The 20,074-nt window shown below is 31.9% G+C and overlaps 3 protein-coding genes and 1 pseudogene across 5 annotated transcripts; 2 read left to right on the top strand and 2 right to left on the bottom strand.

Moving 5' to 3' along the window:
* Positions 1 to 177: 177 nt before the first annotated feature.
* Positions 178 to 5,992, bottom strand: LOC107633909 (protein DETOXIFICATION 16-like). Its single transcript, XM_016337500.3, has 8 exons — positions 5,741 to 5,992; positions 4,922 to 5,466; positions 4,740 to 4,826; positions 4,583 to 4,639; positions 4,119 to 4,476; positions 3,885 to 3,971; positions 3,722 to 3,792; positions 178 to 310 (listed from the first exon to the last, which is right to left on the bottom strand). Exons 1-8 carry the CDS (start codon positions 5,990 to 5,992, stop codon positions 178 to 180), a joined length of 1,590 nt encoding a protein of 529 aa, XP_016192986.3.
* On the top strand, positions 354 to 2,759 carry LOC107634755 (uncharacterized; annotated as a pseudogene). Its single transcript, XR_015907516.1, has 3 exons — positions 354 to 1,033; positions 1,772 to 1,914; positions 2,125 to 2,759. The product of XR_015907516.1 is annotated as an uncharacterized LOC107634755 (transcript).
* Positions 5,993 to 13,583: 7,591 nt separating the features above from the next.
* LOC107634756 (purple acid phosphatase 17) lies at positions 13,584 to 15,865 on the top strand. The gene is made up of 6 exons (XM_016338181.3): positions 13,584 to 14,177; positions 14,272 to 14,379; positions 14,457 to 14,584; positions 14,925 to 15,053; positions 15,164 to 15,231; positions 15,317 to 15,865. The coding sequence occupies exons 1-6, from the start codon at positions 13,841 to 13,843 to the stop codon at positions 15,528 to 15,530; spliced, it is 984 nt and encodes a 327-aa protein (XP_016193667.1). The 5' UTR covers positions 13,584 to 13,840; the 3' UTR covers positions 15,531 to 15,865.
* A 522-nt stretch (positions 15,866 to 16,387) lies between these two features.
* On the bottom strand, positions 16,388 to 18,939 carry LOC107631740 (alanine-tRNA ligase, putative (DUF760)). Of its 2 annotated transcripts, XR_015907277.1 has the most exons (4): positions 18,605 to 18,939; positions 18,134 to 18,429; positions 16,548 to 17,443; positions 16,388 to 16,500 (listed from the first exon to the last, which is right to left on the bottom strand). XR_015907277.1 is itself a non-coding variant. In XM_016335279.3 (3 exons), the coding sequence occupies exons 1-3, from the start codon at positions 18,737 to 18,739 to the stop codon at positions 16,624 to 16,626; spliced, it is 1,251 nt and encodes a 416-aa protein (XP_016190765.1). In that variant the 5' UTR covers positions 18,740 to 18,917; the 3' UTR covers positions 16,388 to 16,623. The 2 variants fall into 2 exon arrangements, 1 of the variants encoding a protein (XP_016190765.1); XM_016335279.3 differs by having other exon boundaries at positions 16,388 to 17,443; positions 18,605 to 18,917.
* Between the last annotated feature and the right edge of the window lie 1,135 nt (positions 18,940 to 20,074).

Raw genomic sequence — 20,074 nt, 5'->3', positions numbered from 1 at the left:
TGGTGTTGCAGCTTTTTCTTTGTGGTACTATAGAAATCTCCTCATCTTTGAAGAAAAGAGTTTTCTCCCTGCTGCAACTGTTAGTACTATTCAAGCTCGGTTTGAAGACATTCAAACTGCATTGAAGAATAACTTCAAACAAAATTTTGCTACAAGAAGCTCCGGGAAGCTCATATGTTAGGTCTCTCCACCAGGATTTTGTGTGAAGCTTAATGTGGATGGTTCTTTCCTCTCCTCCAATAATAGTGCGGCCTGTGGGGGGTGTTCTGAAATCACTCGGGCAGATATATTATTGGATTTTTGTGTAATTTGGGAAGTTGTTCCATCACTCATGCCGAGCTTTGGGAGATTGTTAAAGGCCTTCAGATTGCTAATACACATAATTTCCAACACCTTATTGTTGAATCTGATTCTTGGTCTTCTATTAAGTTCCAGCCTCTCATCCGTGCAAACCGCTGTTGGAAGAGATAGCAATCTTGGAGAGACGTCTTCAGAAGGTGGAGTGGATCCATATTCTTAGAGAAGCTAATGTTGTAGCCGACACCTTGGCTAAAAAAGGTCAGGAGCTCCCCATAGGTCTTCATTTGTTTGAGAGGCCACCTTCTGATGTTACACAATTACACATGCTCTACTTTCTGATTCTCGTGGAACGGCTTTTTTATTGAAATAAATAAACAAAAAACATTATTTCCCTAAATATGCACTCCTGAAAATGGTTACTTAAATACGCAGCACCATATCTTGGCCACCACCCACGAAATGGATCTAAAGCTGACAGTAGAAGCGTTGACTACCATTTCAATCTTGCCACCCGCGAAATGGCCACATCAAGGACGGCGCATGCGAATTGGAAGTGAGATCTTATTCCTTTGGTGTGAGATCGTAGATCTTTGGTGTCGGCGACCAATCGGCGAAGATGTCGCCATCGAACAGGTTGCAGAACGGCGGCGGTGGAAGTGGGTTGAATTATATTGAGCACCAAGTCTCTAAGCTCCACACACTCGCTGGTGTGGCTATTAAGTATGGCGTTGAGGTATATAGCTACTTCAATTTTTCTTTTTTCATGTTCTTATTGTGTATTATTTTCTTATGATTCTTAACTTGGGGTGCCTTAAATGTGGTAAAGACGTAAAGTTTTACCCTTTTCTTCTGGGTTTTATTCTGAGGTCTTATTTTCATTTTGTTTACACCCTTTTCTTCAATATTTTTTGGTGTCCTGTGTTGTGCTTTTTTAAACTTATTTAACTATTTAAGTCTCTTTTATTTTGGGAATGATGGAAGGTTGTGTATGTTTGATTTGTTTTTGTTTTGTTATTCCAACAAACCGATCTGAAGAAACCATTTCCATTTGAGTTAAGTGGCTCGATTTCTGATTACTTATTTAATCAAAGTTTTCTCCTATAAGTTAATATTCTCCACTTTTGGGATTTGGGATTAGTGGAATGGCTATGCAGATGAGAATAACGATAGGTAGAAATTGTTTTGAAGTTGGGGCAGAACTTGAATTCATTTGATTTTCAACTGATTTGACTTTTCATTTTCCAAATATTATTTATTTTTATTCATTTCCAGTAACATACAAATTACTATTAGAGATACTGCACTATCATGAAGATATGGTAATATACAAAGTAGATGATTGTATAATGTGCAGACATGCCTATAAGGCTATAACAATGAAAGCGTCAGAAATTTTTTACTTCTGGCCAGCAATGCATGGATGATTGCTTTTTGGGCTGTGATATCATGATACTGAACTCTCCTTATTCAGGTAGCTGATATCAAAAGGATGAACGGGTTAGCCACGGATCTTCAAATCTTTGCACTGAAGACATTGAAGATTCCGTTACCGGGACGACATCCGCCATCCCCCTCTCCGACTACGAGTGTACCTAATGGACATGCAAAGTTGGGGTACTACCATATACTCATGTATTGTGTTTTCTAATTCTTCCCATGTATCCGCCATTTACAGTTTGATGAAAATTCTTGCTGCTACTCTACTTGGTTTTGCTTGTATCTTTTTTCTTTGGGGATGAGTTTTGTTTGATGTTCTAGGCTGTTGCTTCAATTCAAAATCTGTTGGTTTCACAAACTAATCTTTTTAGGATAAAATCATTGCAGGGATAATAGCTCGGAAAGAAGACCCCCACGTGCAGGTCAATACGGCATGAAGGAACCTCTGCAATCCTTAAACCACCCAAGAGAAGGTTTCTCCAGCCATGACCATTTTGCAGAAATACTATGGATTGAGTTCTTCTATAGCTAGAGATACATCTGAGACAGAATTGGCACTTTATGCATCTGATAATTCAGATCATTCTGGAGATGATTGGTTTCCCAAAACTTCACCAATTTCTGACCTTCGATCAAACCATTACCCCAAGTCAACAAAGTATGATTTATTGACTGGGAATGATGAAATGCACGAGTATGTGCCTCTTGCGGACATTGGAGATGTGGCCCAACTCGTGGATGCCAGAAGCGGGATGTTCCATTTGGCATGCGCTATTCTTGATGTGGCCATTTCGCTGCTGGCTCCAATGATGTGCAGTCCTCCATTTCGCAGGTGGCAGGATTGAAATGGTAGTCAACGCTTCTGCTGTCAGCTTTGGATCTATTTAGTGGGGGGCATCTATGACATGGTTTGTAAACCCATTTCGTGGGTGATGGCCAAGAAATGGTACTGCATATTTAAGTAACCATTTTTAGGGATGCGTATTTAGGTAAATAATGTTTGTTTATTTATTTCAATAAAAAGGCCCTTGTGGAACTCTTAGAATAAGGTTTGGTAGAGTTTTTATTTTTTAAGAGTAGCTTATAAAAGTTAATTTTTAAAAAATAATTTTTTAAAAAATATAGTATTTATATTTAGTAAATTAAATTAAAAATAATTTTTAATAAATATAAATAAAATAATAATTATATTTGATAAAATAATTTTTAAAATTTAAAAATATTATAATAAACATAAATATAAGTATTAAATTTGAAAATTAGTTAACATATGAAGTTATATTAAATTTTTAAATTTTAAAAAGTACAAATCAATTTTAAAAAGTTCTATATTAGGTGCTTTCAAAATACCCTAATCTTTTAAAAGTTGCAAGTACAAACACATATTTTTTTTTTATTTATCAAATACAAAATAAAAAATTTAAATTTTTAAAAAGCATAAACATCTCTTCGAAAAACTTTATCAAACCAAATTTAAGAGGAGCTGTTTAGCCTTGTTTTGTTTGTTCTCTTTGGGGTATTTGTATTAACCCCCTTTTCTAAAAAAAACAAATAATATGATTAAGTAGGTCAAATAATATATATTTTGAGTATTTGTAACTAAAAAATTGTTATTATTATAGTTTTATGTAAAAGTTAATTATATATAATCGTTATTTTTTAATTCAATTGAGTAATAATAGATATTAAATTTAATTGATTGACATGATTAAAATTTTTGTTTAATTTTATGTGAATTTCATTATTTTTATACTGCATTCAAGTTGTATTGATCTAGTAGTTAGATCACTAATTTACTTAAACAAATATCCAGAGTTTGAATTTTGCCTTGTATAAATTTAAAAAAATAATAATATGCTATAAAATCAATTTTTATATAAATAGATAAATAAATGTATGTTCAAAATGATCACTTACACAAAATTACTTACATGAAAAAAAGTTAAAAAAAAAAAAGTAACATGCTATAAAATCAAATTTTTAGATAAATGAATTATTAACTCTTTCAATACTTGCCTGTCCTGAATTATTAACTCTTTCCATAGTTACCATTGCCTACAAAAAGAAACAAATTTAACTATTTCAGTAATTAACAGGCAAAACTAAAATTTCAAAGAAAAACCAAAAAGAAAAAAAAAAGTAGACACCTCTTTCTTCCAATCAATCCGAACAGTTATGATCATCAGACCAAGTACTTGAACAACAAGGGCACATATAATTCCAAGCCAAAGTCCCTGCAGAGTATCCATTTTTATTATATAAAAATTGATATTTAAATTTTTTATATTATATTTAAATTATATTTTTTTAATGATTTTATATTAGTAATTAAGACTCTCCACAAATAAAAACAATAGATTTCAGTTTGGTATTTTACATACCTTTACTTCAAGATGCAAGACGAAAGCTAACACAATAGCTGAGGGAACTCCAACTACATAATATGACCCTAAGTTAATAAAAGCACCCATTTTTTGCCAACCGCATCCTCTAACAATTCCTGAGACAACACCCTGCAGCCCATCCAAGAAATTGGATGCTGCAAGAATTGGCAGCATAAATCCCACTTGTCGAACCACTTGTATGTTGTTACTATAAACATGGCCCCAAACGTTGCGTATCATTATCATCAGTGCTGCAACCAGGGTACCCTCAATAATGGCTGCTACTACCACTACACGCACTGCTAAACGTGCAGACCAAGGATTGCCAGCTCCAAGTTCGTTAGATACACGAGTACTGCAACACAAACAAACAATTATGCAGTTACAATCGTTTACTTATCTCGACATTTGTTGTCACAGAATTCTAAATGTTCGTAAGCACGTAGCAGTAATTAAGTTACCTTATAGCTCCACTTAATCCAAACGGAATCATCCAAATAGTTGATGCTGTATTCACACTGTAATTTCCAACATTAATTAATATCGGTGCGAATAATAATATCCACAATAACATGTGGAACTAAGAATTGTGAGAACTAAATCAAATGTGGAACTAACCAAATAGAAAGCACAGATGTTTGCAACTTTGGATTTGGAAGACGACCAGATAGGAGAACCATCAATTCAAACGACCACAGTTCCAAGCTGTTCAGCACAATGGGAACCAAACAAAAACTCATTATAGTAGAGGATCTTGAACAGTATAACGGTGAGAAAAGTAACAATTAGTAGAAACTTACCAAACCATAACAGCAGAAGGAATAGCAAGTTTCAAAAAAGAAGGAATGTCATGGAATGCCTCCACTGAAAACCCCGTCCAAGTTTGTGAACATTTTGGAGAAAACTTAATGTATAACGCAAGTATCAACACATTCACCCAATACGATATACAATTTGATATGGCAGCTCCTCTACTCCCTAAGTCATATTTTAACACTAACGCCCAACACAAAGCAGCATGCAGTGCAGTAGCTACTCCAGAGCTGAGCATCATTGGAACTCCAATGTTCTGTGTCTGTAGAAATCTAGTCTGACACTGAAGAATACTAGAGGCAAAAAGGTATGGAATGATTAACTGAGCATATTTTCCTGCTTCTGTGGAGATTTCGTGATCTTGGCCAAATAAAATCAATATGAATTTTGTGTTTGCCCAAATAATAGAGATGGGTACGCATAAGATGATAAGAACAAGCATGGCTTTCTGAACGTGTACACCTAACATGCCATGCAGTCCTGCTCCATATGATTGGCCACAAAAGGTATCCAAGGCACTTGCCATTCCCATCTGTCATTATGTGAAACCAACAAGGAGTTGAACACAAGGTTAGTCGATTCAATAGAAACAGTTGGCAATGAATTAGTAATCGCTTCTAGTTTCCATGCCATGGAGGGGAGTAATCGGGTTTGGTGTTGAAATATTTTCAAAATATTGGGATGGTTCAGTTCGGATTATATTTATTTAATATTTTTTAATAAATTCAAATTATACAGGAAAAGAAGAGGAGAAAAATCCGATTACTGAAACCGTAAAAAGTGTTAAGAGATATAAAGGAACTTACCACTAAACCAATGCCAGTGACAGAAGAAAAGGAGGTGGCCATGGAAACACTGGAGAGAGCCAACTCGCTCACATGACCCACAAACATTATGGAAATAAGCTCAATGGCGAAATTAAGAAGATTCACCATAATTAAAGGTCCTGCCAGACATGTTTGCTTTCTCACTTCCTTAAACACTGATCTTAACTTATTTTGCTTGGATACATTAGGCTCAACAGAAACATTGGTATTATTCTTGTATTCTACCTCCATGGACTAATTTATATATTCTTACATAAGTTGTGGAGTTAAGAAGTTTATAAGGAAGAACAAGTCAGTCTCACAGATGATAGAACTTATGAAGAGGGTGTTGTAACATAATAGATTAGGTTTATATTTAGGTGAGTTTTATGGAGGCATAAAAAATGGTGGCTAAGGATGACATTAGGTTAATCCTCTGTTTGAAATAATTTTTTTTAAAATTTTTTTTTAATCAAAGATAGGATTGAGATTTAAACCTATGACTTCTAAATGAGTATGGAGAGACTGTGCGGTTTAAGTTATAGCTCATTGACTTTAAAATCTACTCATTGACATAATTAAAAATAATCATTAAAATTTAATAAAATTTTCAAATATTATCAAATTAAATCAAAATTATATATACATATTGTGTTTTAAAATTTGAATTTCACTTGGATATTTTTTTATTATTGTTAACTAAGAAATTTTCTGTAATTATTGAATTTTATAATATTTAAAATTTTTTATTCTTTTGACCCAATTATATTTGTAGATATATTTTTATTTAGTATTTTTTTGAATTTTTTGTGCGGAATTTAAAGTTCGAGAGTTTTATGTGTTTTAGTGCTTATAAAAGTATAAATATCAATAATAGTCTATTTTAAATATAATATTGAATTGAAATCACAATATTTAGATTGAAATTGCATAATAAAAAAGAAAATTAGTTTTTAAGAATACTAATAAAGTGAAAGAGTTGTGACAAATGAAATAAAAAAATAGAAAAAATAAAAGGCAATTTACGAAAATAAAATATTTAGCTTCCAAAATTACGAAAATACAACTTTTGTAATTTGGATACGAAAATACAAATTTTTTCTAAATTTATGTAAATCGTGGAAGGGTTCCACATATTTGAAATACGCGTAAACTGTTGGAGGGGTTCCACGGTTTACGTTGATGAAGCATTTGGGAAGAAACTATGGTAGGGTTCCACAGTTTTTGTGAGGATGCAAAACATGCATAAACCGTAAAAAGGGTCCAATGGTTTATACACGAGTTTTACTGTATATACCAATCTAGAGTGAGTGGAATATATTTACATCTATCATTTGTATTGTCAACGAAATAACACTGTATTTTATAGTACATTTTGAATTTATTCAAATTATAAAAATGATATAATTTTAAATGATTTGGATAATATTGATTTAATTTATATTTTTCAATCTAATTTAATTTTATGCAAATGATTGATTTGTAATTGTACAGTGCTAATTTAAATTTATTTTTCAAACTATTTTGATTTGATCTAATATAATTTGAATTAAATAGAAATATATTCTATTTAAATTTTAAATTTTTAATTTAAGTAACTCATTCAAATTTAATTTATCATTGGGTCAAAAGAATAAAACTTTAAATTTGATAAAATTTATTAATTAAAGAAAATTTATTTTTTTTGGTGACTAAAGAAAATTTATTTTAACCACCATAAAAAGAATTATACAAGTAAAATTAATTCTATATTATCATTAGTAAAAAAAAATTAAATAAATAAAAAATAACACTAACAATACAAAATCCTAATTACATCTCATTGTCTGATTTGTCTCATATATTAGTGTCAAATTTATTTATTTATTTAATTAGCAAAAGTTTAGCAACCGGTTTTGATGAGTTACGTACTCACAAAAGTTAAGCACATTTCGCATCTTCTCACAGTGCGAAATATTTTTACAATTTGCACCTATAAAGTCAAAATAATTTGTATTTTTATGTGCATGTTTTAGTGTTTGTAAGATCATATCATGCAATATTTTTTAACACATTCTCATTTCTCAACTACCCATATCATGCAACATGAGGAAATAAATGAAAAAAAAAATCCAATACCCTGTCACCCTCCCTCATGCGAAATTACTCATAGTTGATAATAAAAAGGGTCTAGGACATAATAGTTTGAATGCTAGATATATTATATTTTAGTTAGAGTTTATTTAATATGTATTCTTAGAACATATTAAAGTTATTAACTAATAAAATTTTAGATAAACTACTAAAATTATTTTTAATTTTTAAACATACTCTTTTAATAATATTAAATATATATTATAAAAAATACTTAATTTTAATATATTTTTTATAAATATGATTCAAAAAATCACATCTTATCCTTAAAATTGAGTGATTACACCAAATAATTTTTTTTACAATTTTTGTGTTAATAAAAAAATACTTTAAAGAGATGAAAAATTATTGAGATCGAATTTTGGTTTAAATTTTTAATGTATTTTTTAAATAATTATCTCATTATTTTTGTTGAGCTCTTTACAAATTAAGGACAATTTTAATAGTTTATTTTAATATTTTTAATTAGAAAAAAAAAAAAGCTATGTACCCAATAAAAATCATCTACCAAATTAATTATTATATGTTTGCGAAACTCATTTTCAATTTATATACTGTATGTCAAGAGGATGGGATTGCGCATCCATGAAGTGAAAGGGTGAAATTTGCATATCCGATTTCTAATTCAATTTCAACTGAAGGCGTAGAAGAGGCCATCATAGAATATAAATAAGAGTTTGAAACAGCGAGGCAGCGGGGAAGGGATAAATTAGTGAGTGTAGTCATAGGGTTAAATGTGATTAGATTAGATATTTAGATGAGATGGCATTTGAGAAAAGAGGCTAGGTAGCCCTGTTTTGTCTAGTGTATTTATTTTTCAAAAAAAAAATGTGAATGAATGGAAAAAAAAGATGACGGTAAAATTTTTGTTATACTAAAATTGTCGCTAGAAGCACAATCAGCGATCCTAAGTAATAAATTGGGCAGTTGATAAGCAAAAAATAAAACAATTTCAAATTTTTAATACAATCTATAACATTATATAAACTGGCATCTTAAATCATCTGAAGACATGTTTTATAGCCATACAAAAAAAAGTGAATCCAAGCACTTAATTAACATTTGTTTGATCTCAGCCAAATAAATACTTAGTTGGGAAGATGATAAACCAAGTACAGAAGATTGTCAACAACGCAAAAAGATCATTTATAAATAAAAAAATTACACAATACTACATACAAGTGATACAACAACAAAAAAAGTAAAAGGAGGTGAAGAGTTAATCGATTGAAGGCAATGGGCTTGACGGTTCGAGTGAGAGAGCGAAAAATTCCAATGGGCAAATAATGGTTGCTTTCTTTTACTCTTCAAAGAAAAAAAAAAAGGGAACTTTTTCTAAATGTTTTCTCTTTCCGCTTTATGAAAAACCTATATAATAATAATTATATTATTTCTATTAAGTAATTGTTCTTGAAAAAAAAAAAAAAAGAAAGTGCCATGAAATGGATATAATGTAAGTACTAAAATCATATTGCAAAGTATTTTTTTAGTAAAAAATAAAGATTATTGTTTATAATGGGTTTAGGCGTTTAGCTAATGATAAAGACTTATATGTAATTATCCTGACATAAAATGGATAGTTTAATTAACTATTTATATTCTGGTCCAATAAATAAAAGTCAAGTTTAACAAGACAAAAAATTCATTATATCTGAAAGAAAAATCTTAATAGATTTTTAAGATAAAAAAAAAATAGAACTACTCCAACAAATGTAGTTAGTAGCTCTATTATAAATACATTGGAATCAAGTATAACTCACGTTCTACTCTACTAAAATTCTACTTAAAATTCTTACTAACTTAAGCATCTGAATATCGTCAACGTTTCAGGTCTAAGTTAAGGGATCTGAACCTCACGTTCAAACCCAAATTAAGGATTCAGATAACCCTCGAAACACTAACATATATCTTAAATATTTTAATTTAATTTAATAATTATTAGTAAAAGAATTTAAATACGTTAATTTAATGATTATAAAATAAATACATTAAAAATTTAAATTTTGTATATTTTTAATAAAAAATTTTAATTTATAAATTGAACATGTATTTTAAAAATATATGTTAATTAAACTCTATAATAAAAAATAAATAAAAACATGATATGTAATAGAAAAAAATAAAAAATTGTTATTTTTGTCATTTTTTTATCATTATCTTTTTTTAAATTACATCATTAATTCTTATCTCATATCTTTAATAGTATAAAAAAATAATCTATAAAAAAATATAGATAAATAATTTCTAATCAATTAAGTCAATTATAAATAATTGTAATTAATAATTAATAATTTATATTTTTAAAAAATAAAATATAAATAATTATTATTTAATAATAATGTAAAAAATTAAAATTACTAATTAATAATAAATTGAATAATTAAATGTTGGTTACCCAAAAGAGTTCTCCACGAAAATCGTATTTTACATGTATTATGGGGAACCTTTGCGAAGTCTAACTATTATGATTGCCACGTGTTCATTACGAGAACACTCTACATACCTTCCCCAGGTGACAGGTGTAGAGAAAACTGATTATCTACATCATAGCATTGCTCTTTATTTTTTTCCGTCAGAGCGACAGATTCGGGATTCTGACATCATAGATGGATAGCAATTTCAGTATCAAGAGTGGGATTCAAGAACCTTAACTCTCAAAGCATTGCCCTTTAATAATATAGTACCTGTACTAATTATTTTAACTTTGATTTTAATTAATATATATTATATATTTTTTATAATTTAAATTAACAGTTAAAATAAAAAAAATAGACAAAAGTACATTTGGATTTTTACACGGTAGACAGATGTATTTATGAATTTTTTAATGAATCATTTATACACATGAATATAAAATTTCGTTATCAATTCTATCTTTTCATGCCCTGAGTAAATTTTCTGGCGGTGATGAAGGCCAGATGGCACGATGGCCAATTTGAGGTGACAATATAAAAAATAGAAATATTCATTATGAAATTTGTTGAAATAAATACAAGAAAAGGGAATAATAAAATCATTGTTCATCTTCTTCCTTCTCTAATTTCTTTGAACCATATGAACCCTAACACAAGGTGTAGACCTTTCATTGGCCTTGATGGCAGATTCTTAAAGGGCTTCTATAGAAGACTTCTACTAACTGCAATAGGTCAAGATGCCAACAACCAAATTTTTCCAATTGCTTATGCCATGGTAGATTCAGAAACTAAACTAGAGATAACTGGAAATGGTTCTTGGAGCATTTATACAATGACTTGGACAACTACAAGTTTCATGGTTGAAACTTTATTAGTGACCAACAAAAGGTATGCATTTACACATATTAATTGAACAGCGTCTAACTCCGGCTATGCAACAAGTAGTTATGCCTGGAGTTCATCATCGCTTCTGTGATATGCATATTTGGAATAATTTCACAAAGAGATGGAAGGATAAACAACTCAAAAGGGCAGTGTGGGAGTGTTGTCGAGCCACCACAACTCAAAAATTTGATGCTGCAATGTTGAGGCTGCAACGGATCAATACTGGAAACAAGCTTGATTGGAAGTGGAAGAAAATCAAGTAGAACTAGAACAATGGCTGCAACTCAAAATTAGTTGCTTTGGACAAAAGAGTTTTTTGGTTTTGGTGTTCCCATTTGGACCAGATTTTTTATTGAAGTTTAAAAAATTGTTGCTATCATTTCTTGTGTTAAGGTTCATATGTTAGAGAAGGAAGAGGATGAACAGTGATTTTATTATTCATTTTTCTTATATTTATTTCAACAAATTTCATAATGAATATTTCTATTTTTCACAGTGTCACCTCAAATTGGCCACATCATACAATACCGTGCCACCTGGCTTCTACCACTGCCGGAAAATTTATTCAGGTCACGGAAGGGTAGAATTGACAACGAAAAATATTTATGTGTGCAAATGACTCGTTAAAAAATTTAGGAGTACATCTATCCACCGTGTGAAAATCTAGGTGTATTTTTGTCTATTTTTCCGTTAAAATAACTGGAGCACCGATACTCTCAGTGTACTTGCAATGTTTCCAATAATATAAAAATATTCTTTGTGGTTTACTATTAAAAAAAAAAGGGAAAAAGACAGATAGGTCCCTGACTTTTTAAGTTTTTGACAAATACATCCCTAACAAAATTTAAATACAAAAAAGTCCCTGACTTTAACAAACGGAGGACAATTTAGTCTTTCCGTCTATTTGTCTCTCATACACCAAACGGAACTGGCTGACGTGGCTGAAACGCTGTCCAGGTGTCCGTTACGGTGCCACACTGGAAGGAGAATAAAGTTTGAAGGACAAATAGGTCCTTGAAAATTTAGTTCATTATGCTTCTATATGTATCATATATTACTATCTAATTAAAATATACCTAGATTATGTATCATATATTACTATCTAATTTAATAATCAAATGTGTGACATGACACTCTTATTAAAATTGAGAGAAAATATTTTTTTTTTCAAAATTAATAAACTCTTTTCCTAAATTCTCTCATCTACCTCTCTCCATTTTTCTATTTCTCTCTACTATTTTTACCCTATATATAATTATATTTTATATTAGTAATTTGACAAATCAAAATATATCATTCGATATTTTTTTACAATTAAAATATTTTAAATGTAAAAGTATACACATTAAATTATTTTAAATTTTAGATAACGAATGTTAAAATTAATTATTAATAAAAAATTAGACTTTTTCATATAAAAATAATAACTAAAAATCTTATTATTTAATTTTTTATCTGCAGATATCTTGGTCTTCTTAGCCAGAGACTTTTGTCAACTTACGACATTTTTGTAAAAATAATTTGATTTTGTAAATCTTTTGTGCCATGCATAGTTCATACTGTTAGAACAAAGTGAACTATAATTTAAAAAAAAAAAACAATTATTCTCGTAATGTTATTATGGATAAAAATACTAGTTCTAATATAATACACAAATGCACTAATGCTAACTTAATACATGAATGATGCACAAATGAACTAATGCTAACATGATGCATAAATGAACTCATGCTAACTAATGCCACTAGTATGATGAAAACTGAACTAATGCAATTTAACAAATTCTAATATAATACACAAATGCACTAAAACTGAACTAATGCAATTTAAGAAAAAAAGTAGAAACATAACAAGCCCAATTTCTGCAATTTTAATACAAATAATTTAAATTGCAGAATACAACAAGTTAACTAGATTTCAAAATACAAGCATAATTTTATAAACTAAATTCTTATAATAGAAGTATAATAGAAGTATAATGAACTAAATTCTCAAGGACCTATTTGTCCTTCGAACTTTATTTGTAAAATGACGTCAATGACTTATTTGTCCTTCGAACTTTATTCCCCTTCCAGCGTGGGGCGTGGCACCGTAACGGACACCTGGACACCGTTTCAGCCACGTCAGCCAGTTCCGTTTAGTGTATGAGAGGCAAATAGACGAAAGGACTAAATTGTCCTCCGTTTATTAAAGTCAGAGACTTTTTTGTATTTAAATTTTGTCAGTGATGTATTTGTCAAAAATTTAAAAAGTTAGGGACCTATCTGTTTTTTTCCCAAAAAAATAAGAATGAGAGAGAAAAATATTCATGCACTGGGCCTGCCGCAGGGTCTTGCTTTCGGCCTGTGGGCCTGCAACTTTTGCATCCGAACCGTTTAAAAGGTATGTTTGTTTAGAAGTTAAGATAAAAAAGGTTTGGTTAGAACTTAAGAGTTCAAAAAAATAAAAATAAAAATAAAAGAAACGAAACTTTGTTTAGCATTGATTGAGAGATTGTTACGGGTTCTGAAAGAAGAAAGAAAACTAAATGTGGATTAGCTAAATTTCTGATGAATGCAAGGCAACTATATTGTTGTTCGAAGGTTAGAGTTACTTAAAATATAAAAATATTTAACGCAGAGATAGTAGATAGCATAAGAAATTTGTCCCCTTTGGATATCGTGCGAGCATGTTGAGTATTGGAACAATAATAGCAATAAGCTTAGGCTTTGGGGTATGTTGGTGTTGTGATAATGATGTGCAGAGGTTTGCACATCCTTCGAAACATGAAGATGGGTCTGTAAGGTTCTTGGTGGTGGGTGACTGGGGAAGAGGAGGTGCTTACAACCAATCTCAAGTTGCTTTCCAGATGGGAAAGGCCGCAGACAAGCTTGAGATTGACTTTGTTGTGTCCACCGGCGACAATTTCTACGACGATGGACTCACCAGCCACCACGACCCTGCCTTCCAACAATCTTTCACTAATATCTACACAGCAAAGAGTCTCCAAACGCAATGGTATACCGGTAAAAACCTCTTCTTCGTTCTTGCACCTCCTCCTCCCATCTCTTCTTCTTCTTCTTCTTCTTCACCTTTATTAATAATACCCATGCATCGTAGTGCTGGGAAACCATGACTATAGGGGCGATGCAATGGCCCAGTTGAGCCCATTCCTGAGGGAGGTCGATAGTAGATGGCTTTGTTTAAGGTCTTTTATCGTACATTCAGGTACTCTTCTTTCTCTTCCGTCTTCTTTTACTTCTAGGCATTCAAATTCATAAACGTTACTACATCTTCTCCTGCAGAGTTAGTTGAGATTTTCTTTGTAGACACCACTCCATTCGTTCAAGAGTACTTCACTGAACCCGAGGGACACACCTATGATTGGCGGGGCATTAATCCACCAAAATCTTATATTTCCAACTTGCTCAAGGTATGAATTATGATTAGATTATAATTACAGGGGGCTTCTAGGGTAGCCAAGCAATTTAATGAATTGATGCCTAAATTATCTATGTGGTGGTGCACTGGTGAGTGGATGAATATTTGACTTGGTATAATCAAAGGTTAATTTTAGTTTAATAATTATTAATGCAGTAATAACCTTTCCTCCACGGTAAATCTACTCTAGAATTTAATATTTTAATGTTTTGTTATTATGATATCTAGATAATCACTTGCTAAGAATAACGCCAACCATTTGCACGAATTAGAGTAGGTGAACATTGTGAGAGTGAGAGTAATATACTGAAATTCAGTTTACCATGTTCCAGGATCTGGAACAGGCATTAAGCATATCAACAGCAAAATGGAAAATTGTTGTTGGTCATCACGCAATCAGTAGTGTTGGACATCACGGTGATACTCCAGAACTTAGAAAGCAGCTTCTCCCACTTCTTCAGGTAAGCATAAAGCTGAAAATGCATATCATCCTCACTTCTCCCTGCCTCCATGAAGAATAATTCCTAGTTACTCTGTCTAAAACTCTGTTGATTTTAACATCAATTTTCAGGCAAATGACGTTGACTTTTACATGAATGGACATGATCATTGTCTAGAACACATAAGTGATACAGAAAGGTAAAACTATGATATGCAACTAGTTATACAGAAAACAACCATTTAAAACGGCGCTTATTTGTCTAATGAATGAACTTCTTTGCAGCCCTATCCAATTCCTAACTAGCGGGGCAGGATCAAAGGCTTGGAGAGGAGACGTCAAAGAAACACACAAAAGAGGCGTAAATTTCTTCTATGACGGACAAGGCTTCATGTCTGTCAAATTGACTCAGACAGATGCTGACATTGAGTTCTATGATGTTTATGGCAAGATTTTGCACAGATTTACTTCGTCAAAGGATTTATATTCTTCCATGTAACGTTTAGATCTCCATGATAGCCATTTAGAATTTTAGATGGGCAAACACCCCGGCAAATTAGTAGGTGATATTTTAGAATTCAGTTCTTCATGTCATATCTGATAAACGTTTAGTGTGTTTAATCTTGGGATTGAAAAGATTTGCTACTGTAAAGGCTTTGAAGCTAGCGTCTTTTATACGTCTAAATTTTTGTTTCTTTTCACTGATAGTCAAGAATGCAAGATATTTCATCACGGAACAACCAACGTTATATGTTGCTTCAAAGTCTTGGAAATCGAGTTGCTCTTTCCAACATCCAAGAGTAAGAGAATTTTTTTTTGTACAAGAGAATAAAACATTTATTTTATCGTATTAGGATTGGAGAGTCAATTATTCAATATTTTCTGGATATGTGATGTATACAAGCTATTGGGTTTTTACATTTTTAAAAAATAGATAAAAATTAGTTATCCCAAAGCTGGCTTAATGAGTTTTGAGCAAACCACAAACACACTTGCGATTTGTATTTAATTTAAATCAAAAGTAAAACACGTGTCTCTGCTTTGATTTATGTTTTAAAAACCAAAACATACTGCTGCAACAGGGCAGATGTAAATATTTTTGAATTGGAACTCTCAGATAATTTTTATCTTAGAAAGGTGAAAAACCCTAAGCTTTACTACTACTAATTAAGAATCCGTTGACGGTGTCCAATATTTCTAACACAACTACTACCTTAGTATAAGGGATTCTATGCCCAAGTTTTGAGAGCAATCGATTTGTAGGCAAAAAGCCATATCCAAATCAAGGGGTTCCAATATCCAACTAATATCCAAACAAGTTCGGGAAAACAGCAATCCAAATTAGTGAAATTACCATTTTGTGAAAGGATTTGCTATAGGAAACAAATGACGACAACATTTCCTTAGTTAGGGAAGGGAAATGTAGAGCAAAAATCACTGTATAGTATGTACAGATTAATTAGTAAACACTAAACAACAATATTTCGACTTCATGTACAGATTAATTAGTAAACACTAAACAACAATATTTGGACTTCTTGTCACTAAGGTTATACATACTTTGCCTATGGAAATATAGAAGCAAGCAGAACTTAATTTAAGACAAAATGGTACCTCGAGTCCACATAGCTTTCAACATCCCAGAGAAAAGAACCAAAAGTCACAGCCTCTAGAACAAGTCTCTTTAAACCACCGAAGCTAATTTTGATGTTTTCATCCTTTGAAGAATCAATTGCCCCATCGGGTGTTATAACAATTTCAGGTCTTCCAAACAATGCCTCTGTATGTTTCTCGATGATGCTCACAACCTCTTTTGATCTTATTGCCGCATATCTCTGTAGTGTATCATTGTCAAAGGACATCACATAGCTACGCAACCTGGTTGGCTTTATCCCATATCCAAATCCACCAGGACTGACATCACCACCAGGCCAAGCAGAGACTTCAGGATGAGACATAACTTGAGGAGTGTCCTCACCACCAGCATGTCTTGTATCGCCCATGACAATTTGATCAACATTATTATCCTCTGCGGCACTTGGAAGAAATTTCACTGTCTTCTCCAGCTGGAACCTTTGGTCAACTCGCCTAAGAAAGTAACCATACATCACTGATGCAGCATAGAGCTGCCCTACCCTTAGTTTACTGATCTCAGCCACAGTCATTGAATCTCCTACTCTGTTACCCAGAATGAGACTCAAGTGGTTTTGGATCATCTCATATGCTTCAACAGAGTGAAGCTGCTCAAGTCTTCCATTTTCACTTGGCCATGAATCAACTCTTCCAGATGGATCAGGGGTGATGGAGGGAATCAGAGAAATATTGGCATCCATGAATTTCTGCACCACCAACGCATACAAGATCTCTTCCAGAACCTTCCTCCTTTCATTAGCCTTTACCTCCGCTATTCTCCTGGAAAATTTTTGAAGCCACCACATTGGTCATTGGTCAACAACTCCAAGGCTTAAAATTACAAAAAGCTTTCAAATTTAGAGAACAGCAAGGGAAAGTAGACAACTCCATGTTTCCATCCTATCCATGGAATCCCTATCTCCTTTAAAGGTGATATTCATGAATACATAAATTGCTTTTACAAATGTAGTCCATGATATTGAGTTTCCTTTTTTAAAAACTAATCTTTTTAGGGATCATAACTAAACACACACACACACACACACACACACACACAAATTCAACAACTAAATATTTTAATGAGGCAATATTTTACTGCTTTAATTTTTATTCCATAATTTTTGTCCAATGAAATTTTCTTCCCCTAAAATCTTTAAGTGTCTGCCAAACATAGCCTTATGAGGAACATAGTAAAAGCTTCTCTCTACCTACAATAAACAAATAAGGGCGGTATAAAAATTGAATATGTGCTGTAAAAAGGTTTTATAATACTTTATAATTATACTACATAATATAAAGCATATACAGTGCATAAGAGTTTTTTCCTTTCATCTAAATTACGCCCATAAGCAAGAATTCAACTAGCGATAATTATTAGCAACAAAGCAATAACGATAAAACAACATTTGTGCATAAGAACCTAAAATAAGATAGCATAACATCACATCAGCCATCAAGTATGCAACAAACCTGTACAAAACTAGATCAGTGCCTGAAGCAGCAGGAGCTTCCTTCTGATCATCAGCATCGCGGTCGGTCTGGAGCTGCTCAAGCTGCTTGTCTACTGCAGCAGGGACAAGATGCGGGTGATTAATCAAAATCTCAGAGAGAAACTGGCCAACCGGGGACTCCAGCTTAAGAGGAGCAATCTTGGTACCGGACTCTGATGATTCCGGAGACGATGCAGCTCTAACTACTAAGCCTCTTCTATTTCCAACACACACTCTCCGTTGCCCTTGCTTGGGAATAGCAACAGAAGTGCATAGCTGCAAAATATCGACACAACAATCAAATAATGGAATGCTAATTTGGACTGACAACTATTTAACAATGCAATTCATTTACGGAGCATTAATTAATCGTGTGTCATAAGATATGATATGATTTGAGATGAAGTGGTTTCATTTCCATGGCTACTTCAGCTAGGATTTGACTTGATACCTTAGCGGAAGAAGAGAAGCGAAAATTGGAATCAAAGCGGGCGAAGCTGCAGCCGTTGGGCGCCAATATGCTGGGTCTTCCGATGAGGATCGACGCTTTGCAGGGCGATCGCACCACGGTGGTCGTCGCGTCCATTTGCAAGAACCCTAGTTGATGATAACAGAGGTATACAATTCTGACTATTAATCCTTTCGTGTTTTAGTTGTATTGTGATTCTTATGATGGCTGTTTACTGTTTGTTAATCGGAACATTTAGGGAGGCGTCTCTAGTCTTTATATGGCGTCTCCTCCACTTGTGTACCCATTAACACGCAAAATGACTGTCATGCCCCTATTCTTTTAAAATTTTGATTTTGCTTGGTCGAAGTATTATAAATTCCTAAAAAATTATTGTTGTTTAACACATTGAGTCGTTGACCGAGTTAACAACTAAAGGTTGGTCAAAACTCCAATTAATCATTAAAAAATCTAATGAAATCCATGAAATAACTATTAGATCACATTTCCATAGTAAATTTTCTTAATTTTTTTGGTGACTAGTAAATTTTCTTAATTGAAAAATTTACCTCTATTCCCTCAATTTTTGTGTTATATTAAGCTATTATATTTAATAGTTGACAGTTTTTTTCTTCCAATATTAAAGGATAACTTTTTTCATTTTTTATTATATACTTTTTTCTTCTCATTAATTTTTTATGTATTAAAATTTAATTTATTTTTGTTAAATATATAAAATTTTTAAAATTTAAATTTAAAAAAGTGAAAGAGATAATTAATTTAAAAAAATATCATATACATTTTTTTCGCTTATTATGAAATTTTAAAAGGATGGTGCAGAGTGGTACACGAGGAGAAAAGACTAGAGGTGCAAAACGTGCAAAAAAATAAATAACGAAGGTGGAAACACGTAAAACAGAGATGAGGAGAAAGATCTTTTGGGTTTAAAATTGAGAAAACGATAGAACGGAGAAGAGAGTTCGCGAAACGGATTTGATGGGGATCCTTTACCTCGAGTGACCCAGTGGCCCTCACTCGTGAATCATGAGGCTGAGAAAAGAAGTAAGAACAGGCAACCGGAGATGTTACTTGTTCAGTTGTTGCAAACAATTTATTTGTGGTGCACAAATGGCCATTCATGCTGCCATAATTTATTATTGCCTTCATGTAACCTCAGGGATTTTAACATGAAATTAAAATATGAAAAAAGATCTCTCAAATAAAAGAATTATAAAATGATAAAATAAAAAATTAATTATTACTAAATTTATAATTTTTTATTATGTCTAAATTTTACTATTTTGACCAAAGGGTGATTATTTTTTTATTTTTTTATTTTACTAATTTTTTTATTTTAAAATAGTTTATTTCTGAAATAATATGTCTAATACTTTTTTTTCTAAGGGTAATGATATCTGTACGGAGAATTTTTTTTTTAAATAAACAAAAATCATCAACTACCAATTACCAGTC

This window comes from Arachis ipaensis, chromosome B3 (genome assembly GCF_059453495.1).
Source record: "Arachis ipaensis isolate K30076 ecotype BB chromosome B3, ASM5945349v1, whole genome shotgun sequence".
Classification (NCBI taxonomy): Eukaryota; Viridiplantae; Streptophyta; class Magnoliopsida; order Fabales; family Fabaceae; genus Arachis; species Arachis ipaensis.
This window is presented reverse-complemented; position numbering and strand designations above follow the sequence as displayed.